Source organism: Hirundo rustica, chromosome 5, assembly GCF_015227805.2.
Source record: "Hirundo rustica isolate bHirRus1 chromosome 5, bHirRus1.pri.v3, whole genome shotgun sequence".
Taxonomy (NCBI): domain Eukaryota; kingdom Metazoa; phylum Chordata; class Aves; order Passeriformes; family Hirundinidae; genus Hirundo; species Hirundo rustica.
In genome coordinates, this window is record NC_053454.1 from 35,360,310 (window position 1) to 35,387,572 (window position 27,263).

General features: G+C 35.4%; 2 protein-coding genes across 13 annotated transcripts in view; one reads left to right on the forward strand and one right to left on the reverse strand.

Annotated features, from left to right (window-relative positions):
- ASB5 (ankyrin repeat and SOCS box containing 5) overlaps positions 1–16,456 on the forward strand; it is a 39,665-nt gene extending 23,209 nt beyond the window's left edge. For 2 of the 5 annotated variants that reach the window (XM_040064535.2, XM_040064532.2), the window contains 6 exons: positions 9,091–9,170; positions 10,221–10,328; positions 11,658–11,808; positions 11,942–12,076; positions 14,109–14,300; positions 15,734–16,456. In XM_040064535.2, coding sequence (XP_039920469.1) covers positions 9,091–9,170; positions 10,221–10,328; positions 11,658–11,808; positions 11,942–12,076; positions 14,109–14,300; positions 15,734–15,861 — 794 coding nt within the window. In that variant the 3' untranslated portion in view covers positions 15,862–16,456. Of the gene's footprint in view, positions 1–245; positions 541–5,785; positions 5,854–9,090; positions 9,171–10,220; positions 10,329–11,657; positions 11,809–11,941; positions 12,077–14,108; positions 14,301–15,733 lie in introns of those variants that run through there. The other 3 variants (XM_040064534.2, XM_058420634.1, XM_040064533.2) reach the window with 3 other exon arrangements.
- A 2,455-nt stretch (positions 16,457–18,911) lies between these two features.
- The window catches only part of WDR17 (WD repeat domain 17), a 57,189-nt gene continuing 48,837 nt past the window's right edge, over positions 18,912–27,263 (reverse strand). For 7 of the 8 annotated variants that reach the window (XM_040064531.2, XM_040064526.2, XM_040064530.1 and 4 more), the window contains 7 exons: positions 26,441–26,552; positions 25,732–25,873; positions 25,547–25,649; positions 24,601–24,702; positions 23,463–23,558; positions 23,083–23,266; positions 18,912–21,487 (listed from right to left, as the gene is read on the reverse strand). In XM_040064531.2, the coding sequence (XP_039920465.1) occupies positions 21,368–21,487; positions 23,083–23,266; positions 23,463–23,558; positions 24,601–24,702; positions 25,547–25,649; positions 25,732–25,873; positions 26,441–26,552 (859 nt within the window). In that variant the 3' untranslated portion in view covers positions 18,912–21,367. Of the gene's footprint in view, positions 21,488–23,082; positions 23,267–23,462; positions 23,559–24,600; positions 24,703–25,546; positions 25,650–25,731; positions 25,874–26,440; positions 26,553–27,263 lie in introns of those variants that run through there. The other variant, XR_005700867.1, reaches the window with a different exon arrangement.

Here is a 27,263-nt window from a genome sequence, read left to right on the forward strand (position 1 = left end):
TGATAAAATAATTTGGGTTTTCAGTTTTAGGCTGCTTGATATTCAAGCAGCAAAACATTTAAATATTTATGCTTTAAGAATCTGTTTCTTTTTTTGTGTTAAATGATTAAAAAATTAACACCTTCTTTCTACTTAAATCATGTAAATAGTTAAGACTCATGCTGTAGCTAAGCTGATCCTTTCTCTGTTTTAAAAATAGAAAATGCTGGAGCAGTCGTTCCCTTCCCCCAGCCCGTAGTCACTAGTCCAAGCTAGTAAATGTTACTGAATGGATTTCAGTGTTGTAGCCATTCTACAGTAAGTACAGCAAGATCCTTTGTGGAAAAGCGAAAGGAGGAAAAAAGGTAGTAGAACTCGTTTGTGGATGTTCGTCAGAGCAGAGTACCTGCACCAATGACAGACAGGCTTTCCTCGAGAAACAAATCATGACAACAAGCACTGCTGCTCAGAGGAGCCAGAATCTCCCCAAAAGACGCCTAGAAAGTGTAGGGGAGTGTCCTGCAAAACGGAAAGCTAGCTGGGGTATTCTGACCAGCCAAGGTTAGTATAGCAGCCATTGCAGAAACCGGGTACTGAAATATGCTAAGCTGACCCAATTTATGATGGTCTAGCTGTAAAACTGATTTTTTTTTTTCCTTTTTTTTTTTTTTCCCTAGCTGTAATGTAAATGCATGCTTTGGCTAGTGGTACTTTATTGTCTTGCATGGGTTAACGCAAGGGTACTGAGGCTATTTTCGTTCTTTCTGCTCTCTTATCAGCTGATCTAAAATACCATTTCTTGTTTATCTGCCCTGTTCGTTTTATGCAAGTGGTTAAGGCTTGACTTACCCTGACTTTTGCTGTCCTGTCACAAGGTAACTGGATACTGAAGGTTAATTGTTTACTATGGGGAACCAGGGAAGGAAAGGAGGGGGAGGAGTAAACTTACATCCAACTTTCTGTGTAAGGAGTCTACAGACAGCTGAAACAGGAGGCAAGAGAGGAGCACAGGTGACAGAATTATTGTTCTGTAAGATACTAAGGACAAAGATAAGATTGTAAGGCTTTGCACAGAGAAGTACTTAGGAGGTATTCAAGTTGCTGAACGCTGACATTTTCAGCAATGAGGAATAAACTCTGTTAGAAGTGTTTAGGACTCCTATTGCACGTGCCATAATTTCCTGTATTTTTTTTTATAGTCCAAGTATGTAAAACAGAGCTTTGAATAATTGCAAGAATCTTGAGAGGAATGGGGGTTTTTTAAGTGATGATAATTCCATTTAATATTGATGATATTATAAAGTTTAGAGTGAAACAAAAAAAAAAAAAAGAAATTAAGGAAGTCAAACATGATAATATGATATTAAAAAAAGAAAACCCAAAAACAACTGAAAATGTTAAAATAGTCAATTAAAGCAGTAGAGAGGAGTGAGTTCATATGTTGTGCATAAAGGAACTGTGAATTTACCATGTAAAATATATGTTATAGAAATCAGAGTTATTCTTAACATACCCTTGATGGTTTCCAGTATTGACTGTTTTAGAACTAAACAATATTCAAGAATTTAAGCGCCAGTTTCCTTATCTTCTAATTAACTATTTGGATGCAATGATACTCTATGGTTTATTTATTCATCAGTTTTAATATGCAGAGCATCTTTTGCTCTCATATTTTTCATTGTTTGGGATAAGACTTCCTGACCTAAAGAAACTTTTATTTGCAGTCATTTTAGCTTGTAAGGTCAGTAGTTTCCAAAAAAACTTGGAGAATATCCCTCAGCTGAAAAGAAATTTCACAAGAGTTTATCAGCGTTAGTACTAGCCACTCCATTATATGGTTGAAGGTTAGGCTCTCTTGCTACTCTTACAAATAAACAGCCACAATTAGTCTAGTATTGAAATTCTCAGAGTTTAAGTAAAATGTGGAAACTAAAATTTTAGAATCCATCTTATCAGGGTCTAGCTACTCAGAGCCTATGTGGTTGCCATACTGGGAATATACATTTACAGACATCCTGAAGTACCGAGAGGCTTCTGTTGCACTAAGGCTTCTGTCTGATTGTTGCAGTTCACTTGAATAACAAGTATATCTTTTATCAAGTCTGAAGGATGCTTTTTTTCTTTCCTCTCTGTTTCATCCATGGAGGTATCCAAACCTGACTTGGTTCTACAGGAACCCTTGCAGAGCAAAGGAAGAGAAAGTCATACTGCAATGCAGTCTGTAATTAAATAGGCAGATTGGAAAATGGGCTGAAAGTGATGCAGGGGGTGGAGTATATCATAAGATTGGCTAGAAGGGCGAAAGCATAGAGTCAAAATGGGATAAGGCCTTCAGCCTACTGGCTTGAGGGGTCACAACTCCAAAATCTTGTAGATGTGACAAAAATCACACCCTGGGCCCAGCTTTGCTGCACAATTTCTTGCTGTTTATAAGGCTTGGGATTAGGCCCTGTGCTGCATTCACTCTCAGGCAGGCTGGGAAAATACAGAGAATTGTCAGCACAGTTTGGGAAAATTTGTTTCTACTCTGGATTAAGGCTGAGACTGTGTTTGAGTAGCAAAATTATTCCAGACTTAAACCTTCAGAGTCTGAACCCAGCTCAGAATGTCCATATGCCTTTCCTTCTGGTGGGGAAGGGGACTGAAAAACCCTTACTTTGTTTTAGTGACTTGTCCAAGGAAATAATAACAGCCAAAGAATATTACCAGCTGCTCCTCCTACTCAAGTCAAATCTGATGTGGATCTAATAGATTACTGAATTTGGAGATTTATGTGATTTTACATCTTGGCATTCTAGCAAGGGCACACTGACTTTGCAAGCTACTTCAGGTTAGAAAAATATCCAGACAGTTGTTGATGCTTCAAGAAGATGGAAAAAACATGAGCAATGGCCATGGAGCTGTGGCTGTGCTTTCATATGACACGAGAAGGGGCCTGACACACTCCTTCCTACATGTGCAAGGCTAAGCACAGAGCCAGCAGCAACTGCTGCTGCTCCTACCATTGTCATTGCCATCATCGTCACATAGAATAATGTTGCTTCTGCTGGGAGCCAAGCAAGCTGTGTTTGGAAATTGCTGTTGTGTTATTCTGGGCGTTTTTATAGAGTTCAGCAGCTCTCAATGTTACCTGTGCCACGCTGGCTTGGCCATTGAGTGCATTATACCCCAGTATTTCACAGCACAGTCACATGCTGTGCTCTCCCACAAAGCCCCAGCCCCCCTTAGCTGTGCAACATGAATGATGTTCTGATAATGCATTAGGTTTATACTCAGAAAAAAACATCCCCTATGTTTTTCTGTTTGATGCAAAGGTTAGAAGGCAATGGTAGGGAGAAAGGGTTAACGTTTTAATGTCTCTCAAAGTAAATTCAGTTCTTGTCGTTGCTTTGGCACCTATGTGTTTTAACACCAGTCATCTAAAAGCTTTTTGGCGGATCATGGCTATTATTATCTAAAGCTGAAATTTCAGAAGCTCAGAGCTCTCATAACCATAATTAAATGGTGCTTTTAGTGTACACTCTAATGTTTAAGAACTCAGAAAAGACAAAAGCTGTTAGAATGATTTTATAATTCAAGCATCAAAACTCAGTCTTTTACAGTCTTAATTATAAAATAGTGTAAATGTATGATGTTCTGATATAGGTTCATCAGGGGAGTTGAATTATTCTTTTGTTATTAGGACAATACCATGAAAAAGGCAGTAGAAAATTAACAATGTTACAGTTAGTTTATTGTTTGGATGTCATGTCTTAAAGAGATCCTGCTAGATACGGAGATGGAAAAATTTTGAACACTAACTCATTCACTGAATCCAACACTGGGATGGCAAAACTAATGTGTTAGTCATGTGGTGCAGGTGCATTAGAGACAGAACTGAGTGGGAAAGTAGATTTGCTTTGTATGGTTTTTAGGAGTAGGAATTTGTTAGCATTTATACTTGGAATGAAGCCCCCAAATTGTGAAAGTTTACATTATGATAAACAGTGGAAAGTATACTGGTTTGAACCAATCAAGTTTTCATTGTTTGTATGCACATATGTATATATTTAGTTATACAGTTATAAGGTTAGAGAATTTTCAGATTATTTAAAATATTGAAATGACATATGTAAATGCCACTTGAAGTACATCTTCTCTTTCAGACATATTTTAATCATCTCTAGCCTGAATTCATATTCTCTTGGAGTTCTTCAGTATTGACTGTTTAAACTTCAGTTATTAAAGAAAAAGTGGGTTCTGTTTTCCTGGTCATATCTAATCATTGTAGTTAAGCATCATAGGTGTGTTTCTTAAAGTTTAAATCTTTCATTGAAGATTTTTTGCAATCGTTTTCAACATTAACTATCTATTAAGGAGTTGACATGTTTCTTTATCCTACAAGGGATTTAGACAAATGAGTAATTTTATAGTGCCGCAGTAAAAATCTGTTAGAACCTAATTAGATATAAAAATAGCAGACACTATCAACAACTGGAGTGAAGTGATTCTGTTGATCTTGGGACTCTGATGTTGCAGAGCTTTTCTCTTTATTTATTGATCCTCTCTGTCGCTTCAGTTGCCAGAAGCTGAAGCACTCAGAATGCATCTTAAGAAATAAAAGGTAACAGTGCTTAATACGTAGTGCTTGTTGGTTTTGCAGAAGTAAATATTAGCTACAACGCTTTCCAAATACTCTGTGTTTCTCATCTCCCAGTACTGAGCTGTGTTAGGCTACTATTTTCAACTCTTTTTTGATGATAGTGCTTCTTCTGACGACTGGGACTCGATCTATTTAGCCATGGAGCAGTGATTTTTTTTAAGTGCTGAGCTCTGATGTAAATACTCTCCCAATGAAGTCAGCGAGAAGAACTTCCTTCATTACAGCCCTCCTTTTGAAAATCTAAACTTTAATGTACTTTTTATACTGAGTTGGGGGTTGATGTTTTGTTGGGTTATGGGGGTTTTTTTTTGAGACTTCACAAATTTTTAGAAATAAATACAAAAGGAAGACTGTTGTGAAAATATTTTTACTTAGTATTTTACTACTATGATTATAATTGCAGGAATGACTTAAAGATAATTGCATGTAGATGTAAAGGAGTGAAGTGGGGAAAATAACATTAATGACTTAGAAATGAATCAAAGTTAGAACTGCAAATCCCCATTTTTGGACATTTTCACTGCTGAGAATAGCTATCAATGCCCCAATTCAGCAACCAAAGAATAATTTAGAGCATAAGCAAAGTAATAGTGAAGTACTAAAAGAAAAACACAGTTCAGGTACAGTCCAAACAGCATTTGAAACGTGTTCAGATTATCTTTGCTTTTCTTTTCTAGATGTCTTTTGAGTAAGTGGTAAAATACCATAGGGACATTTGGTAGTGCTTCCCTTATAATCTATGTACTGATACTGATTTTTGAGGATACAAAACTCTATCACCTTGCATGAAGTTGAAAAAGAAGGAGTTTGTCCTACAGTTTATTCATATCAAGATTCTCTTGATTTCACTGTGAGTTTCTCTTGTGTTGAAATTCCAGTTAATCTGCCTTGGAAAGCCAATGCACACATACTGTCCCTTTGAGAAGTTGTAATGTTTAAGAAAAAAAATGTGAAAAACTGACAAAAAAGACAGTACTCCTTTATCATAAGAAACTGACAACTTCTACACACTCATGTATTCAAAACTGTGTTTGCTGAAGGCTGAAAGTTCATATTACAGAGAGCTGCTAATCTTCCAAACTTAGCAGGAGTGTTTTAAGAACAGGTCCAAGTAGCAAGAGCAGATTTTATTATTATTATTATTTTAATTTTTTTATTTTCCAGATTGAAAGAAATGAGTAGGATTTATAATTGCAATTGGCTGGAAGTGCCATGGGGAGATGGAGATTTAGGTATTGTATAATAATTTGTAATTTTTTTTTTTTATTTCACCTGTTAATGCAGTGAATATATTTATTCTTTCTTGTTAATGCTTACAAAGCAGTGATGCTTTGTAATAGTTTGCCCTTCTGGTAAACTATACATCAGAGAACTTGGAACTAGTGTATCTTCTGTATATAGTTCGAGGTACTTTGTATTCAGCATTGTCAGAGAAAGTATCAGTAGGGAATTAATGCATTATCAATTTTGGAAGAGACTATGTTTGCTAATACTGCTGTTACAAACACAATGAATGGAAATGTTCATATTTTTGCTAATGACTTCTAAGTGAGAGTCATTGTAATTTGTAGATTAGCAGAAGGCAGTAATCCAGGCAAAGAATTTAAGAACACCTTTGATATTAATTTATGGTAAATATTTATGTTGAACATATCCTTGTCCCTGTAGTATTTAATGATGAATTACTGTGTATGTAACAAATCAGTTGGAATGTGAATTTTCCTTTTCCAAATTTGGTCGTCACAAAATAGTTCTGCAATATTTTGCTTTTAGATTTTATTTGTAGTAGAGATGATACAAGTATTTTGCATTTTATGGATTTATCAGAAACAGCTGGCTGCTGAAAGCCTCTGCCTGAAGTTAGGGATATAAGGTGAGTCTAGGGGCAAACCAGAGCTTACAACAGGATCTGGCATAAATTTATTATCAACTGTCACTGGAGTAATTAATAAACATTCTTCTGATCAATCCAAGATGGAAGCAGGTGAAGAAAATAAAGGTGAAAAATTGTTGCTTTCAGATCCTACCTGCATTATTGTTGTGTTTATACATGGCTGCAGAAAAAGCCTGAAATGTAAGTGTATTTAATGGGCATAAAGCTTCATAACTCTTATGATTTTATAAGATGTTTTTCCATAAAATCAGTTAAGTGTCTATTTTTTTCTTTTCATTGAGTAGGATAAACTGTCAAGAGAGAGATGTTCTCATCTGTAGAGACAGGGGGACAAAATACCAAAAGCAACCTCTAAATACAGATTTGAATTTGAGGAATTTTTTGCATCAGCCAGCAGGAGAACTCAATAGATCTAATTCATTAAAATTAGAAGTTGAAGGTTTCTGAGCTCAAGGGTTTTTTTAATGTATAATAGCCCTTAAGATCCCAATCACTTTTTTGGGGGGAGGGGGTGTTTAAGTTTGTTTGTTTGTTTGTTTGTTTGTTTGTTTGGGATTTTTTAGGTTTTGGGGGTTTTTTTGTATTTTGTTTGGGGTTTGTGTGGTTTTTTTGTTTGCTTGGGTTTTTATTTTGGTGTGGGGTTTTGTTTGGTTTTTTTTGGTTTTGTTTGTTTGTTTGTTTGGGTTTGTGGTTTTTTGGGATTTTTTTTTTTATTCAGAATATCAATAAGAATTTCAAAACCTTACATTAAATAATCGTGAAGCAAAAAGTACAGGAAAAAATGCGTGTGCATGCACACACAGAAGACCAGAGCTTAGTGGAAATAATTCTGATAGAGTATTGGAAGATGAATCTTGCCAATAGTTCATCTACTGCCATAGATGAAAGAGTTCAAGGAGCTTCCCACATACAGGATACTCTGACATAACAGAAATCTCACTGCTTTTTTAAAATCAGGTTTATAAAACCTTACCCTCATATTTTAAAACTTCTGTGATTAGCTATACATAGTCTTATGATAATTTAAATAATCATCTTTGCTTTTGTTTTGCCAAGTTTTTGGTCTCAGTACTGTTCAGTAGTGCTGAGTCACAAAGCACACTCTGTTGTCCAAGATGCAGTCATACGTCTGTGTACGTTTTAGTCTCATTCACTAACACTAGTAGGAAAATGGAGGTTTTATCTAAATTTTTCTATTGTGCACCATTTCATATGTTTTTAACTAGGCCCTGATTTCTTTTCAGGTTGAGCAGCCTTAATCTTTTCATAATTTTTGAAGTGATTAGAGGGGGTTGTTTATAGTAAACAAAAGCGTACTTTCTGAAACAGGCTGGTGGACAGAAGGAGTCCATCAGGAGACAGAAACAGGGTCTATTTCTGGGCTGTAGTTATCTTAGAGCTTAGGCTGATGACTGCCAGTGATTGAGCAACAGCCTTTGCGTTTCAGATCCATTGCGCTGTCAGTAAATGCAGTGGCTGGCTCCGTCGGCAGTCCCTGTCCATGGCAGAGTCAAACCCGCGTGCATGGAAGAGTCATCTGCCAGTGTTAACAATTCATCATTCCAGGCTAAATCTCTCTGCATTTCTTCAGGAATTTTGGGCAGCTTGATATAACTCACACAAGTGGTTTTATTAGTATTTCACAGTTCTAGCGATTTTGTTCTTAGAGGAATAAATACTGATAATTCATAATGCATTTTGAAGATGTTTCTTCCTTGCACAGCTCTGGAAACTGAATTTTCAAAATTCCTGCCATGAATTGGTATCAGCTCTGCTGCAGCCTTGGCTGGCTAGAAGGGACCTGTCAGTGTGCAGTATTCTAGAGGAAGGAGCGGGTCCTACAGCAAGAGCTCCAGGATGCCTCTGGCAGCGGGGTTGGGAGTTATGGAGGGTTATGGGTGTGAATGCAGGGTTGTTGTTGGGTTACGATTGTTTTTCAGCTGTCTCCTTTGGGGGTGATAAATAAATTGAAAATCAAGTCCAAACCTTTACAGTAAACACATCAAATTATTTTTACGCCTAAGAGTTTATGGAATGAGAATTTAAACTTTATATCTTATTTCTACTATAGTAATTTTTTTACTGTGATTCTCACTGTATTTCTCTCCTTCCCTTGTGTAATAGCTTCAGATTAATCTCACCATACATAAAGAATTCCACATTGCTTTTCATATACATCAGCTTCTTTGTGACTTCTTCAGGCAGCTTTACATCTGGCTTAAGTTCAAATAATGCTTATATTCCAGCTACAAAGTTTTATTATGTGTATTAAAAATGAACAATGCTAAAATAGAAGTGGAGTATGGTAATTAATGAATTTATTAAATCAGATTACTGATATCAATATCTCAATATTTTGTTCTGTGGACCACATAATGATTTATTAGAGATGTTTACAGTTAATAATAGAGCATATTTTTATTGTTTAGAAACCAATCATTTGAGTCTCTAAAGAGGAAAAATTAATTTCATAGGACATTTGACTTCATTCTGTGCATCATATTTTCTGCTTTGCTCTGTGCGTTCCAAATCCTTTCTAATTCATATGGCTTATTCAATAAATGTTATTATATAGGTTCATGGGCAGATCGCTCACCTCTGCATGAAGCAGCCAGTCAAGGACGTCTTCTTTCTCTAAAGACTTTATTGTCACAGGTAAAGGCTCTGTTTTTACAATTGCTTTAATTTTCAATGTCATTTAATTTCTCAGCATAGATTATGAATGCAGATTTAGTATGCTTTGTATTTATTGTTTTTTTCACTTGAATTTTTAAGAGTAATACATATTTAGGAATTTTTCATATGATAAGATACAAGCGAGTATTTAAAATATTTCCTTTGTATGTTTTAACCCTCTCCCCCCCCCAAAAAAAAAAAAAAAAAACCAAAAAGAAACCACCAACCCCCCCACCAAAAAAAACCCCCACCAAAATTGTCTAAATTTATGTCAGTCTTCCCTTCTTGCATGGTGTAAATCAATATAGTTTCACTGCTTTAAACCTTCGGGTAAATAGAGCTAGTCAGGAAGGTACTAGTTAACAAGAATAATCACTGAAAGATTCTGGGTTTTGCATTGTTGTAATTTAGAAAAAAATTGGTAATATTAAAGCAAGAGACTGCAAATGCTAAATTTTAATACTACAATATTGTCCTATTAGCTATTTCAATATTGAAAAATTATACTATAGAATACATTCGATGAAAACAGGTAGATAAAACTGTTAGTTATTAAGAATCAAACAATGCAAAAAATTTAGAGATCTTGGTGATTTTATCAATCCAGTAAGTGTTTTCTTTGCTAAAATTCATAGCTTTGGATATTTCAGAACCTAAGTCACAGGATGACAGAATCACAGGCGAGTTTAGACTCAGGTCTTTGGGGGGTTGTGGAGATGCACCATCCTTTCCCTCATCTGTTTCAGGCTTTCACTGTCCCAAAGTTAAATTTTTTTTCCACATAGTTGGAATTATCTATGTTCTGACTTGGGTCTGTTGCCTTTTGCCCTGTCACTGTGCATCTAAACAGTCTGCATATTTTATGCCTTTTTCTGATTAAAAATAAATGCTCACTGAGGAATAATTCATTGCAAGCTGAGTTTTAAGCCTATTTAGAGTACTGTAAGCTATTCATTTGAACAATACTGTGAGGAAACAATTCTTAATAGGTTTTATATGATCACTGAATACCATTCACATCTATTTTAGGGGTACAATGTAGATACACTAACAATTGACCAAGTAACTCCACTCCATGAAGCCTGCCTGGGAGATCATGTAGGATGTGCAAGAATCCTCCTTGAAGCAGGAGCAAATGTAAGGCTTTGGTTTTGTTTTGTTTTATATGAAATCCAGTTCTAACCTTGGCTTAACTGAGGATATATTCCTTGATTTTAATGTAATTAATTACCTTATTGGCTGTGTTAATCTCATGTGATTACAGCTGCCATCTGAATGCTAGCAAATGAGAGTGCTGGGCAGCAGCTGAGACAGTAATGAGATGGAGCAAATCTGTTGGAATATTAATTATGATATTCTAAAATATGGAATGCATTCCTCTACTTTACTGGGTTCCTCTTGATTTGAGTGGCTTTCAGGAGACTGTTCTTTTAATCTTCAGAATGTCTGCTGTCACACACCTGTGGGCTCTTAAAATTCTTTGGTCTGAGTAGAAAAAAACCCTGTCTCTTTTCTGTACTCCTGACATAGGCTGTCTTATCTTTTATCCCAAAATGAAAATGGGACTTACAGGTCACTTTCAGTGCAATGTCTGCTGATATCAGAGTTCAAGTGCATAGCTTCCCAGGTCTCTGATCTTTGTAATGGAAATATTTATTGTTCTTAAATTCAGTTTTCAGAACAGTGTGGAATATCTCTGTTATTATAGAAAAAGAAAAAAAAAAAAAGATACATAGGTATGTCCAAAACCAATTTCTCCCTACTTCAGATAGTGCAAGGATTACAAAACTATAGGAAAAAGATTTCATTTCCCCACCTGGTTTATTTTTAGTATTTGTAATTTTTTTGGTGGTTTTGGGAGGTACATGAAAGAAGATAGGCCAGAGTGCTGGAAGGATCCTTCTCCTCATACCTGTGTTCCTTCCTTTAGTATTATTAGCCCTCACATAGTTGCCTACTTTGTCTCCTTACTCTCTCACACTTGAAATGTTCAGTTGAAGAGTGAGGTGGTGAGGTTGGTATTAAAATAGTGAGCGTATGCTATTAGCTTTGTCTCCATCCTGTGAAATATCCCTTGAACCTGAAGACTAAAACTACAGAATACAATAGCTGTATTGAAGGATCTCTTTAAAGAGAAGATCTCTTTATCCCGTTAGTACGCAAAGTGTAAATTTTCTGTGTCAGTGAAACAAGCTCAGTGCAATGACTTTTGAAAATTATTCACTGCCCAGATGCCAGTATATGCTCTTTGGTATTCCAGGTGTATTCATCCAACATAGTTTAACAATAATAGTAAACTAATCCGGACTGAAAAGCATGGTAAGAGGAAGACAGTTTCACAGGGAATGGTCAGTTAACTTGTTATTTTAACTAGTACTTTTTCTATAATGCAATTTTTAACTATTTCCAGTTTAAAAATTTACCTTTCTTTCAATTCTTTTTGTAAATAGATTTTATATATTCTAGGTAAATGCTACGACAATTGACGGGGTGACACCTTTATTTAATGCCTGTTCGAGAGGCAGCGCAGCATGTGCTGAGCTCCTGTTACAGTATGGTGCCAAAGCTCAGTGGGAGTCCTGTCTGCCATCACCAACACATGAAGCAGCCAGCAGAGGTAAGAAATTACCTCCTCAAAAAGCATGGAGCAGCTTAGCAATGTCTCAGTCGGAGGGTTAAGGAATGTGTGTGGTTTTGTCCACGAGACAGCGCACTGAAGTCGAGCAAACTGTCCTGCTTTGTCCTGACAGGTCACAGTGAATGTCTGGAGGTACTGATATCCTGGGGTATAGATGTTGACCAGGATCTTCCTCATTTAGGAACACCTCTGTACGTAGCTTGTGTTTCACAGCAGATCCATTGTATTCGAAAGCTTCTCTATGCAGGTATGTCATGATTTAAATAAAAATATTACTGCTCTGTAAAATAAGTATATTGTATTTGCCTTTGAAGTCAGCTGTGCTCAGCCAACTGAACTGGAACCCTTGCTTGCAGGATTCTACCTCAAAGTTTATGCTGATTCATGTTTTCTTATAACTTACTATATCTTTTATTTTTTGGTACTATCGTAAGCAGAAGAGGAAAAAAAAAGAAGCAAGACCAGTAAGAATGAATGTACAAAATTTTCAGCAGATACTGCAGCTTTGTAGATATTAATTTTCTGTAGGAAAAACAAGGGTAAAACATGAGCTTTGAGAAATTTTATATAGTAATCATTGAGATTTCAATCAAACTATTTTAGCAATGAAGTCTCCCACTCGCTTTTATTCTTCAGCAAGTTCTGATTGATCTTTTCTCAAGGCATGGAGGCTGAGTTGCAGAGGGAAGAGGTGAGGTAAAAGGCATCTGATCCTAAATTTCAGGTTATTTATTTAATCAACGGGTAAGGATGTTGAAGGCTCGCTGAGTTTCAGCACAGGGCCAGGGACACAACTGGCATAGCTGAAAGACAATTTTCTGTGTTTCAGGTATTTACATACAGGGCTTTTGCATCCTGCAGAACAAGGAATTGAAATGTATATATGAATAATTCAGCCTTGCTATCATTGCACCAGAATAGTTTTTCTAGTTGATTGCATGCTGTATTTAGAACTTAAACAAGTAGTTAAAAGTGTTTCTCATTGAGTCCATCCTCTTAGATGATTAATTATCCTATGTCATGATTTTTTATGTTTAAGAACAGCAAAAGTATAATTAGCATATTTTGGGATTCAAATACTATCATACAGAAAAAACAGTAACAGAAGGGCATATTCTACAATTATTGGTGCCCAAGGTAGAAAAGGGTATGTAAATTGAGAATATAAGTAACTACTTATGTAGGGTTTTTTTCATATTTTATCAGTTTGTGAGGGTGTATTAGAAGTTGAAAATCAGATAGACAATGAAATAAGCAAGAGAATGGTACTACAGAAGCATGCTCAAATTGTTAACATTAAGAACAGTGAAATATTCAGATTTCAGATCCAATTGCTAGACCTGTGACATTATTAAATTATTTTACTCAAATGGATTATTTGATTTTGCATTATTTAAAATGCAAAGGTGTTGAATCAGGGAGGAAAGTTGTTACAAAAGGCAATTTTTGGTCTCACAAGGTCAGTATGAAGTCTGAAGAAGGCTGGGTTTTAGATGAACCAACCGCTTCCCTGTAAGGGAAGTTCTTCCATGCTAGCTAGTTTAGTTTAACTCTTGTGTGGACTTTTTTCTTGAGTATGGATGCATTATTGCAAATTAATTTAGTCCATTTTAAACATGTTAACAATTACCTATTAATATAAAAGTGTAATAATTAGAACCCATGGATTGGGAGAATTATTGTTTTGGCGTTTTTTTTCCCTATTAGCTTTCTTGCCTCTGTATGTCACCTAAATTAAAATTAAAATGAATTTATAGAGTGATAAATAGGGTTGGATGGGATGGGAGTCTGTTTCAAACCCTTTGCAAGCTTCAACATGTGAAAAATATTACAGCATCCAAGACTTCTTCTTGAGTTGGTGTACTCACAAAAATATACATACAAAACTTCAGTTTAGTGATTTTTTTAAAAGACTTAAATAAGGAAAGTATGCTTTTTATGTAGTGCAAATTCTCTTAAATGTGTAAAAAAGGTGGGTTTTTTATGATTAGGCCACAGTGATGCCCATGTAACCTTATTAATACCTGATGCATTTTTATCTGGTTGTACTTAGGTAATACTTAGGTAATAAAACCTAGGATAAAAAAACAAAATCCAAACAAAACACTGATGTTATTAGTTATAGTTCTGTACAATAAAATTAATAAAGTGGCTAAATTCACTGTGGCATTCCAGGCCAGTGGTGGTTTTTAGGTTTGTTCTGTAGCCTCATCTTTCTTACTCAACGGCAAATTTAATTAATCTCTTCTTACGTCTCTTCATGTGCATCTACCCACCAGGTGCCAACGTGCAGAAAGGAAAGCATTTGCAAACTCCACTCCATGCTGCTGCCCAGCATTCTAGTACAGAGATTGTAAACTTACTCCTTGAATTTGGGGCAGACATAAACGCCAAAAATTCAGATTTTGAGAGGCCTGTTGATTTAGCTGCCCCAAGCAGTTTAGTGGAGAGACTGCTGCTCTTCCATGAAGGTAGGTTTTACATGGTTTCATTTGAAACTGCAAACAACTTGTGTTATTTAAAAACCAAACCCACCTAGAAAAAAACCCAACTTAACAGTCCAAACAACCCATGTTATAGAAGGTAATGCTGTGCTGTATGAAATAAATATATGAGCATTCAGGTAATTTCCTTTCTAACTATAAACATACTCAGCAATATTTAGCCTCAGGCCAGGGCCCATTGACCAAGCACCATCATAATTTATACAAGCTGAAGAAGTATCATCATATGTTTATTGGGTGTTTACACAAGTAGACATTAAAGCTACATTTTTATTGGTTTTTACAGACCTTTTTAAAAAGAAACAGAGTATTTAAATTTCAGGTTAAAAATATATTTCATTTTGGTCAGCTGTCATAATATTTTTAAATATATATTTTATGTGCATATAAAGCAAAATATTTGGGGTGTGGGCAAAACAGCCTACATTTAATTTTTAAATTTTTCTTTACAAAATTATAAAAACCCAAGAAACAAGAGACTAAAGGGTCTGTAGTCCCTCAAACCTCTTAAAAGTCTGTCTGCTTTGGAGAGAGAGAATATTCCAAAGGGAACTGGACTTGTTCAGACGGAACTATGTATAATGTAAAAATAAGCCGTAAGAGAATGAAACAATTTCAATAAACATGGGCATTTCTTTAGAGGCGAACTGACAAGTAACACTGATTCATGTTTTCCTCCAAAAAACCACTCTGTAGCCTGAATGTTATTTACAAACCCCCTCTAAAGCCTGTATGTTTTCACAAATTTACCAAGACTAGTAGTGTTTTTAAGAGTTAAAGCAAAGAAAAAAAAAAAAAAAAAAAAGCCATGAAACAGATAAGTTTATTGTCCAGAGAACAGAGAAAATAGGAATGTTCATTTTGAAGGAGTTGGGGGCAGAGTGATAAAGACATTACGATTAACTAGTAAGACCACTAAAATATGGTCCAGGATCTTGAGGTATTTTGCCTGCTTATTCTTGTTGCAGTGATGCATTGGTAGTGCAGCTGGTAGTGCTGTAGCAGATATGTAACCTGTGCTGTGAATAACCCCAAAACAAAAAATGAAAAACCCCAAAACAAGTCTTCAGTTTTTAAAGTTATTGACATTAGATATTTTCCAGGAGCTGGTTTTTAATTTAAAAAGAAAAAGAAAAAAAAACCAAAAACAACAAAAAAACCCCACCACCTTACTTTGTCTGGCTTTGTTTAGTATTTCCCTAACTATTATTAATGTTTAAGCAGCCCCGGTCTATTTTTAAGGGCAGAAAGGCAATGAAGAAAAAGGTCAAATATGCAACATGGGAGCTTTTTTTTGGTGTGTTTTTTTTTAGAAATCCCATTATTGTGCAAGTTTGTTGTAGAACAAAGTGCTGGCTTTTATAGTTGTACAATTAAACTCCTTTCTTTATTGCTTGCAGCCACACCATCTTCTCTTTGTCAGCTCTGCCGACTATGTATCCGAAATTACATAGGAAGAGCTAGACTGCATCTAGTTCCACAACTCCAGTTGCCAACAATACTTAAGAATTTCTTACAGTACAGATAACATAGTAATCAATTGTTAGAAACATAAATATAGTGAGTACATTTTCTTCTCTCTGTTTATTGTATGTTTTATCTAAAGAACTGCTGGGCGGAAAAAAAAAAGCCTTTTGCATATCGCTTAAAAAAGTTGTATCTTTGACACCTGGTGTTGGTAATGTAATAGTCATTAGGAGCCATTCAGCAACTAGTGCCAAGGTGCTAATCCAGCTGAATTGAGTAAGTGTGCTGATACTCTGGGACATGATTGTATAACTTTATCTTAACCCTTAATAGCTTTAGTGCTGTTAACTTTAATTGTGTTAATGTTTTAAAATCGGCTTGACACACCTGAACCACAAAGAGTTTCATTATTATTTGTTACGTTTGTCCATTTGGAGTCAATATTTTATGTATTTTTAAACTTCTGTTGTTCATGTACCTAAAAATACTTGGTTATGGGTGCACTATATGCATTGATAAAAATAAAACAATTAGACATCAATTCTTTTCCTTTTTCCTTTTATAGATGGTTCATTAATCACAGTGAGAAACTTCCTTTATTCTTCCTCATTGCCTATGCTATGAATTTTAATTAAATTGATGTGAATATAACCTCAGTTTTTTATAGAATTCTGTTTATTGGTACAATTAGTAACTTATTTCCCAAAAGCCTTAACGTGGAGATACTTTTGATATCCTCTTGTAAAAGAGAATTATATGGGCACTTCCCTTGTCTTTTTGTAACAATGCTGTATCACATGCATTTAATGGGCATATTAAATAATTATTTGCCTCAGAGAAAGGCATATTTTAATGTGTAGTATCTGTGAGGTTTCTGAAGGCATGCAGTGGAGATGTGGATAATGAATCTTCAAGCTGGAGTTCAGGAGGTGAAGACAAGGTTTCAAAAATGTCAGTTTTGGTACTGGGTACTGCTCATGAAAGGACATTATTTCTCTTACTACCTGTTTTGTAAACATTTACCCAGCTCCAAAAATCCTATTGCAAATTCCCAGAATACTCCAGCAGGCATTTCTGTGAAAAGGTATTGTTCAACTCTAGCCAGAGATGGAATGGCGACACCCCCAAGAGACATTAGAAAACCCTAAGGCTTTGCTCATGTCCTTGAATTTTTGATGCCTATGATCTGAATAGATGAAAATGCAGCGTTCTTCCTTTCCCTCTTCTCATTTAGTGTTCCTTTGAGAACAGATTACTTTCTCAGTGACTGATAACTCAGTTCCTGCAAACCAAAGCACACGACACCTGAAAACTTGCCCTTTGCCCTTGGTGATTCACCCTCTTCCATTCCTTTTCAGTGACTCCTTTCAGTATTTATGTTTCTACTGGAAAGATGCTAAGTGAGGAGCTAACTATAGAGGAAGCTTTCACAAAGAGGAATGCTTACTCAGTTGCTAAATTTTATATACCTAATAAAAATGTATCTGTCTTGACACCATGTTAAGTAACCTCAATTTGCTTCTGTTCCCTACTGAAACTCTAGCTAGGGGTCTTTTCTGGAGTCCTTGTAAAGGAAAGTCAAATGCAGATATGAGGAGCTACTTAGCAGTCCCTCGTATCCTGAGTCTGTACTGGGTTGAGTGTAGTGGTTTTCATTTTCATCCAGAAAGTAGCAATTTGTGGTTGTAGGTGCAACACCATTACTTTGACAAACAAGCCAACTTTGAACTGCCAAGCTAACCACAGCACTGGTGAACTCCTCCATGTAGAATGAGCTCATTTATAACCTCACCTTCAGGTGTACATATCACTTTTCAAGTTTGATTCAGACAAAGTGGCAAAAAAAGCTCTCCGTATGCCTATATCAGTTTGGAGCAAACATGGCTGTTCTGCAAAACACCTGTTCAGAACACAACTAGATAATGTTAAAAGTTTTGCTGAGAGTCATACCAGAGTCCAAGCCATCTCATTATAAATAGGTGTGTTTGTGCTCTTGTGACATTTGTAATATCTGTTTCCACCATTCCCCCGATCCCTGCCACCCTCCAAAGAGCGAACAGGACCATCTTTGTAGCTGACAGGTATTTGGAACTATTTTTTCAGTAATTATACAGAATAGGAGACTAGTCAGAAGAAACTGGCTTGTGGTAATGCCATTACTTTGATCTCAGGTAAGAGGAACTTTTCAACATAAATTTCTTTTGCTAACAGATAATTATGTGAAAAGTGAGTTCATTTTGGCAAGCTGATCTGAGTTGGACGGGGGATTGCTTCTGTTACTATGTGACAGGGACAAACAAAATAGGGAATGGATGTGGTTGGCCTGGCAGGACTATGCACTGGAACAGGTCTCTGGCAGATCAGAGCATGCTACTGCCACATACCAAAAACATAGAGCAATGAAATACTTGCTGTTAAATTGTTTGCTTGGTAAAATCCCTTCCAAAATTGATCCCTTGTTTAGCCAGGAATGAAAGGAAACAGGTTTGTTACTGTTCGCATGCTGCGATGGCCCTATTCCAATGTGGCTCTGATAAGTTGAATTCTTAGTATGAAATAAATGTTAAGGAATATATTAAAATACTAGGAACCAGGATCAGAAGCAAACATTGACCCAGGTCAGAACACTTTTAAAGACTATTACAATAAAGCTGTTATTAAATGAATTTTTATGCCAGTTAAAAAGTGTTCTAAGGCATTTTCAGGGGGAGAAAAAAAAATAAATTTAAAAAAAAAATAGTCTAATATGTCAATTCTGGGAAGAAATCCAACAGTGAAATCCTGTAGGTTTGCTGAAAGTATTCCAGAGACCCACAGGAGGTGTGTGAGGAAGCCTGTGGAATACAAGGTTCTCCTTGTGTTTCTCCTGGGGCTGTGGGGCCGCTCAGCTCTGGCCATGGCCCGTGCAGCATCACTGGCCCAGCCTGGCAGGAGCCCCGTGCAGGGTGGAACAAACAGGGCAGCATTCCAGTCCACAACATGGGTTTAGAGTGCCAAATCTCCTATCTCACACTGCAGCTGCCAGTGAAGCTGTCTCTGAAGCTCATAAACATGTCAGTAGTGTTGGACAGATTATTTCCATAGAACAATGGATTTGGTTTCGCAGGGATGTTGAACATAAATGACATTTAATAGTAATTAAATGTGTAGCTTCAAATATTTTTTCACTTAACTGGAAATATGACTTTTACAGAGGAGTCAAACAGTCTTTTGAAGACAAAGTATTCTTTAATTTTAAGGGGGAGATACCTGTATTTGATTTGCTGTACCAGACAATGAAGCTACATATTACCAAACAATCTGAAATTATTTTTGAAAATGTTGAACCAGTTGACATTTGCAACTACAGCTGTAACAGCAGACACAATTACAACCTTTTCTGCATATTCCCCTCACTCACCATTGTACAAACAACTTTTAAGGAAAATGCAGCCTCATGTTATTCACAATGACTGTTACCTGATGGATCCCCAATATAAAAAGCGCCCTTTGACTTAATTTTTGTATTTTAGTAAGGAAAGAATTCTTAACCCTCACTCTGTAATTTAGAGGGAGTACATTTGCCCAAGATTCCATGTTAAGGCACAATGTATGTGCAACACATTAATGCAGTTATACTACATATTTAAGGTATTTTAACTGTGAAATATTAGTAAAAATCATTATGATACAAAAAAAGGATTTTAAATACAGTAGAATGGCAGCTGAGTCAATGCTTCAGATCCCAATCATCAGTCATGGGGCTGCATGTTCAGTTCTCACCGTTGCTCTCCACCTCTGTATCAACAACTTTTACATACCAGGTTGTACGATTTATGTGCTAAAAGACAGGTAGTCTTTCATTTGACAGAAGCAAGATCAGATACTGACTGATGGGAAATTCTTTCAAAAACTACGAATTTTAACTTCTGCAACTGAATTATTACTCTGCAAGCTCCATGGAATAAACAAAGGAAAAACATTTTCAAAGAATACTTGCAGGAAGTTAAAGATTTGGTTCCAGCACCCAAGTATGTACAAAAATGGGGGTGTTAGGGTACAAAACAGCTCTGTTGCCTCTGCCCAATATATTCTTACACCAGAAACCCTGTAATAATACTCTAGAACATTGCCAGAGTGAAATTTTACCAGTTTAAAGAGGGAGGGAGAAAAACAACCTAAGATTTTCTTTTATTTCTAATCTCCATCCCACCTTTCCAGCATGGTGGTATTGTTATTTTTATAGTTAAATAAGGGCAAGGCTTATTTCTGTATTGAGGACTGTTTGATAAAACCTGCTAAATAGAGAACTGATACTAGTTCCAGTTTTATAACAGTTGCTATAGAAATAGTTCTGCCAATTTTTAATTGCAACCTCTTTACATTTCATGTAACTATCAGGAATTTAAATATATTTTAAATTTTATTTTAAAGCAGCAGGAAAAAATGTAAGAACAGATAAAATAGATTTATGCTTATGTGCCATCAATTAAGCTAATAAAGATTATTGTAACTAAGGCATCTTTTCTAAAGGTGAGCAATTCTGATTATAAGGATTTTGAATAAGAATAATGAGTCAATTTGCCTTATAATTAAATTCCATACTATACACAGCTTTAAAGTTTAAATCTTTTTAGTATTCTATTGCCAAAACTGTTTTTCCATTTGAGCGCAGATTTGGTAAATAAAAATATATATGCACAAATATTTACTTCTCATCTGTCATACTATATGAATGTTTGTAACTTATACAAAATGTAAAAAGAAACTAAGCATTTTAAATGTACTTAGCATAGTTAAATAACTTCAATAAATATGCTGTTTGTTCCTTACAAAGCCTTTGTTTAAAAAAAAAAAAAGTTTATAAAGAGTTTTAGCCTCCAGTGAAAGTGTAACAGGGAAGGTTGCCAAATATGATCCTGTTAGAAAATAGAATTTTGTAATCTAGCTAATCTAAATAAATAGATAATAATAGATAATCTAAACAAAACATAAGTGACCTTCTATTTGTACTACTATTAAAGCACAATAACAAGTGGATGAAAAAAACATCTACTCTTTAAATTCTACTTTTGCTATAGAACCCTTTGTGTAAAAGTTAGTTCAAATTAAAAAGGGGGACACTGTGAAACAGCCAAAATATTCCAGTCATTCTAAAAACAGGTTGAAGTTACTGTCAATAAAGTCATTCTATTGTTATGTATTTGGAAGAGTGTTTATGGGTTCCACAGTTTGTTATCAATATTTTGATAATGTGTAGATAGTTGCTTATTTTACAAAGCATCCATTCACACAGAGTTGACAAAAATAATTGTCTGACAACAACATTCTTACTAAAAAAAATGACTATATGGCTATATATGAAATTAGGACTTTTTCTTTGGATTATCAAATAACTTTTTTCTTTGGATTCTCAACAAATGTTTGTATAGAAATCCTTTTGTTCTTGTTTTACAATTTTCGAAGTTCAAGTAATTGACCTTCAGGAGGAATCAACTACCACCTTTCTGTCCTTTGACAATCAAGGTTAAATCAGCATTAACCATCAGAGTGTTTTTTAAGCACTATAAAGTAGAGGAAACACCTCATCAAAATGGGTTAAGTCGTATTCCTGTTCCTAATGGTGAAAAAGGATTCACTTTGGCCCACATCAAAGCATCATTCAGTGAAATAGCGGATTTTCCATCTTCAAGGAAGAACACAGGACCCTGTAAAGCAAAAATGTTTGGGAAGGGAAAGAAGAAGAAATTACAGATGTATTGCGTAAAGGCCACAACAGAAAGCACATTTTATCTGACAACATAAAAACCTTGTTTAGACCTATCCACTATGTTCATATAGAAGTTTTTCCCCACTCACTTAAAACTCTGGTAACAGCTACACATTATGAATTGAGGGCACTTATGTTCCCAAATCTGTCAACCCAACCTTTCATAATATTTAAATTTTTAGTTTTATGTGTTTTATTGTCAATTTTATATATGCTTGTCATTTATTCCAGAGTTAAATTTAGCTTGAATTAGAAACTGAGGTATCAAGCGTTTTTCTTCAGAATACTGTCCATAATTCATCACATCTCTCATTATTTCTGCTGATTTGTGCTTTTTTCTATCCACAAAAAACCCCCAATATAATGTCTCCATGACTTGTTTGAAAACAGAGTCTACACTCAGTATACAGAATAATTTGAAATATTCACTCTGTAAAGGACAAAGTACTCATTCATGTGATGGAAAAAGAGCTATTTGCTAATTTATTAATTTGACAAAATCTGCTCTCAAAGCTGCAGTTCAGTTTCAGTGCTTTCTTAAAGAGTTATGCTCTCCAAACTTGCTAGGTAAAACTTGTAAACCCCATATAAGTAGGCTGCTCTACTTTAATATTAGCTGATTTTGATTGTTGAGCTGATCCATGCCTAAAGCCATGACTCCTAATGTATGCTAATCCAGAAACAAGGATCCTGTAGACAAGCTGGAGACACCATATTTGCTATTCTTGTTGAATGCATTATAACAGTGGCAGCTTTACATGGCTGTTGGCAAATGTTGAGAGTACAGCCATAGAGACCACTGATCTAATCTGGAAGTCTTGAGAGCAAGGGTTTTTTGATTAATGGTGAGCAGTTGAGAAATTTGTTTACCTCAAAAATCCCACTAGCATTTTGTAAACTCCAGTTTTTGTCACAGAACTATCCATCTCTCTTAGTCCCTAAACCACCCTGTTACTCTTTGGGTTGACATCTTACACAGGACAGCGGAAACAGCATCACCTAGGAAAGTAAATTCACACTGTGTCATTGTCTGGAGTCAGGAGTAGTGTTTTCAGGATCTTTAAATTTCCTCTCTATTAAAATAACAAGATATGCTAAAGAGGTGTTATAAGGACTAATGTGTATTAATCATAAAACTCTATGTGAGTGATTAATAAATATATTTGAATATTTAGTCTCCTAGTATCTGGATTTGATTAGTCATAAATTCCAAGTTTCGTAGTATGCATTTCCATAGTGATAAAAATCAAAACCAGAAAAATGTTAGTATATGGTTGAAGACAAATAATTTCCTGGCTTTTATTCAAGCTGTGGTAAGGGAGTAGCCAATAAGATACCTGCTGGATACTGGACAATTCTCTATATAGCCTTTCTTATATAACAGATGTCACTGCCTGTCACATTTCTGCTCCTCTGATAACAGGGTAAACCTTTTACCAGCCAAATGGTGGGAGGGACCTTTGATTTATGGCAACCTCACAAGTAATCAGTGCTATCAGCAGGAAAGAACATTTCAGCTCGCTGAAACTGTACCTGGATCTTTAGCCCTGTCAAACAAGAGGTATGAACATCTGAATGACTAGGAAGATTTGATCCAGTGACACAGTCTGGCCCAACCATTCCTTTCAGAGGCTCCTCCTGAATTCGTGATACGAGTACTGAATACAGCGCTCTCTGCGATTCAGAGGGCGGGGTGCATGGCAACTCATCCGGAGGCCTAGGAACATAAAAGAAATTTGGTTTTCAACTTCACTTCCTAATTTGTGTTAGAAATTAAGGTCCGCAAAGCATTGACATTCAGAGTTTACAAAGGGAATACATTTACAATGAAATAGTTAAATACTACTCATGGTAAAATAGTTAAATAGTCATGGTTAAATAGTCTCATGGTAATTTTGTATTTTTCCACCTACTTGTTTGATTGCGTGCAAGCTCTCCATGCATCCAATTCCTCAGAAAGCTGTTCAATTTTCAAAGGTACAGATACTTCTCGTCTTTTTAAAAGCTGACTAAAAAGGAATACAAGTAGTTAAAGTCCAAACTAATCCTAATAATGACTATTTTCTTAGAAGCAAAACATGATACAGTAATAAAGTAAAATGATTTATGATTGGATATGGAACAACTATGGAAATAAATTAATCCTTCACAATATATGCTATATTAAACTTTAGTAACACTCATACTAGATATAAAAGTATAGCTTTTGATTTAAATTTTATCTTAAGTACCCCTATTTACACCTTATTGAATTTGCTGTATTTTTTTTAATTTGAAGCCACTCTATATTTCAAGGCTATATGTGTTTTTATTTCTTAATATTGTCAAATTTGCTAAAATTAAGGATCTATTTTGCCTACATATACCACATATGGTAAAAATGCAGTTAGAGAAACATGGTTCAACATATACCTTGGGACAGCCTTCTTTTACGTGCAGAAAGCAGTTTCAAAGCCCTTGCAGTGGATGCATTTTTTATTTCTCAAAATATAATACAGGGAGCAGTTGCTACCTGACCTAATTCAGCCATCTTTCATTTTTGTTGGAATACATTAAAATTATCCTGCTTAAGCATGTAAATTGTCCAACTTAAGCAGGTAAGTGTCCAGTTTAAGACGGGCTGGAAACTAAAAATCTGTGAATCCTGAAGATAATGGGTGATCCAAGAAGAAAACTTTGAGCTATATTGTTCTGTAGGTGTTTATATAGCAGGATAATTGAAAGCTTTACAGCCAGAAGTATCACAAACTGAGTCTCAAAGACTGCTTGTTACTAGTCTAATAATATCCATATCAGAATAGCCCTTCTGTAAAAGCTTGTATTTCATCTCGTCATTATTTCAGGTTCAGAAAAGAAAAGAAAGTCCCAACAACAAACAAACTCCTTTTCCCTTTTCCAAATCCTCTCACCAAGTTTCAGAAATGAAGATAGCTCAGAGGAAAGACATGCTTTAATTTTGGGGGGATGGGATGTGAAGAAGTATGGTCAGTGTATGGACTATGTCATCATAAGGACTGAGATTACTCAGAGTTAATGAAAATACAGTATTACCTTGTGTACTCATACAGTGCAGGTACAATGCTATTGTACTGTCTTCTGATAGCAAGTAAAGCACCAACGTAACCACACAAAATAAGCAATTCATTCCGAAATCTATAAATAAACAAGTATCAATCATGAAAAACAACAGGCATTTGGAAAAACATTAAACAAATTCATATTCATGTTAAAATTTTAAAACCTAGTTTACCTTTTTTGGAAAATATGTATGTTTGCTGATTATGCTTACTTTCTTTGTCATGGATTTGTTAAAACAGGTGCCATCATCATATTGATCTCCATCGTTAATTTTTAAATGGCACGTACAACACAATTTTTAAGCACAATCATGTAGAGTTGCAAAACCAGTATCACTCAGACTTTTTAGTGTGATAGAACTCTAAATGTAAATAAAACTGTCCCAAATACTAGCTGATTTCAGTTTCACCAGGTTTCCCCAACTTTTTTCTCCTTTTCATTCTTCACACAAATACTTGCATAGGCACCTAGGCCTAGCTTCAGCCATCCATCAGAAAGGTGAATCAGAGCTATCCAGCTATTTTAGAGTTAATTCTCACAGTAGCAGCCCAACGTTCCTTAACATTTTGACATAAAACTCCACATGATTTGTGATACCACTTCAGGAAACTGAAACCAGAGCTGATCAAAGTGAAGCTCTTCACATGAGACCAAAACTGATTCACACATTGTAAATACTCCACAGAGCAAGAAGCAGTAAAATATCTTTTTATTTTTCTTGCTAAACCTTCAAAATTTGGGAGAGTCCACATTCTGTTCTCCAGACCAGAAATGAGCATGCTTGCTGGAATTTTTTTGTGCCCCTCTTCTGTTAAACAAACAAACAAAAAGATACCAACAGTGTACACCTATATATATACAATCTGAAAGATTCCTCTAAGGTAAGTTCCACTTTTTTCAGTCAGGAAAATATACTCACTCACTACACTTAGGCAACATTAGCTGTTCAGTCCGTATGTAACTTAGAAGATCAAGATACGAAAAGACTGAATCTAAAGTCCAGTCTGATCCACAAAGTTGTTCTGTTGAAAAATAAAAATATCTCATGAGGCAAGTTATACAAATGACTTTTGCTTTAAAATCGCTATTCATCCAAGTACATACCTTTCACATACTGAATGCCAACAGGGAGAGCCTTTTCAGGTTCTGTGCTTAACAGATAGTACTTTATTGTTTCAAATATGTCCCCATCTGCCTGAATCGTCTCTGCCAGTCGCATACATTCTTCCACATCAGGAAGATTACACTGGAAAAGAAACATTTTGCCAGAAAATTACTGAAATATTCAAACACTTTTTAAGATGCAGAGAAATAGTGATGTTTGCACGTAACAATAAGAAAAAATTCTCTCTGAAGGAGTCATTGAAAGACATACCTGCATATAATGGGCATTACGAAAGCCATCTAGACCAGACTGACACTGGAAAGGGTTCTGTAACTTCAAGTTAAGCAATACCAGTTTTCATTGCTAATGTTTTTGTAAAGCTTATACTACTGTTTAATAAATGTGTAGTCTGAGTTGCACCCTAAGGGAGTGCAACCAAAGCATTCTGCTGCTGAAGAGGAAAGGGGGCATTTATGGACATTATGGGCATAAGACGGAAAACAATGATTGCACAAAGGACAGAAATAAAGAACTAAGTTTATTGTACAATACTGAAAATAAAGTCAACAAAGACTAACAGAGACAAAAAGGATATGTTACATATAAGATTGTAGGGACAAATTCATCCTGTGGCCATATGTTTTTGAAATTAGTAAATAAATCAGTACAAAACCTTATTAGATTCAGGTAAATTCTTTTACATTGTACCTTTTCATGCAGGTCATTTATTTCTGCTATGCATCCAGGATAAAAAGCACACAGCTTTACTAACTGCAGTTTGTTATCAGGAATCATCATAAGAAGATCAACTGCTAAATCCCTGCACAAATAAAAGATGACATGTAGTTACTATTGATGGCTTGTAATAGAAGGAAACTATTTTCTCTTTTACATTCCTTTATTAAAAGATGAGTTTACTGAAAAAAATACTATTTCCAGAGAAGTGCAGAAGCAACTCAGTCTCTAAGACTATTTTTGCTCAATTAATGAGGCTTAATTATTCATCTTATTGGAAAAGTCATTAATTTTCTGTTGCTTTAGTTGGTTGAATTAAATAGCTGTGCAATTCTTAAGCATCAGAACCATCTCAAAGTGAAACAGAAGAATATGTGAGCAGGGATGGGAAAGGAGAGTAGGAACCCCAAAATTTGAGAGAAGAAAAGATGATAACGTGGTTCTGTGTCATGAAACAGGCTTCTAAAGCTTACAGGCATCTAAAAATTCTAGGCTTCTAAAGCTTCGTGACATCCACACAGGACATCTCTCAGTCATCCAGAATAGCTTGGTGCTCATGTGACATTGAAATAGAGACATTATATGGGAAAAAAAAATGTGATACCTATTTTCATCCTGATCAAAGGAAAACTGTTTTAGCAAACTGACATTTCTTACATTTTCCTAAACTTTTTTACCCCTTGTTACCATATCCGTAACACACCAAGCAGATGAAGGGGATGTGTAATATTAGCAGATTATTTGGAAATTGTTCAAGTTAAGTTTTAATAACTGGTTATTCTGTGACCCTTCTATT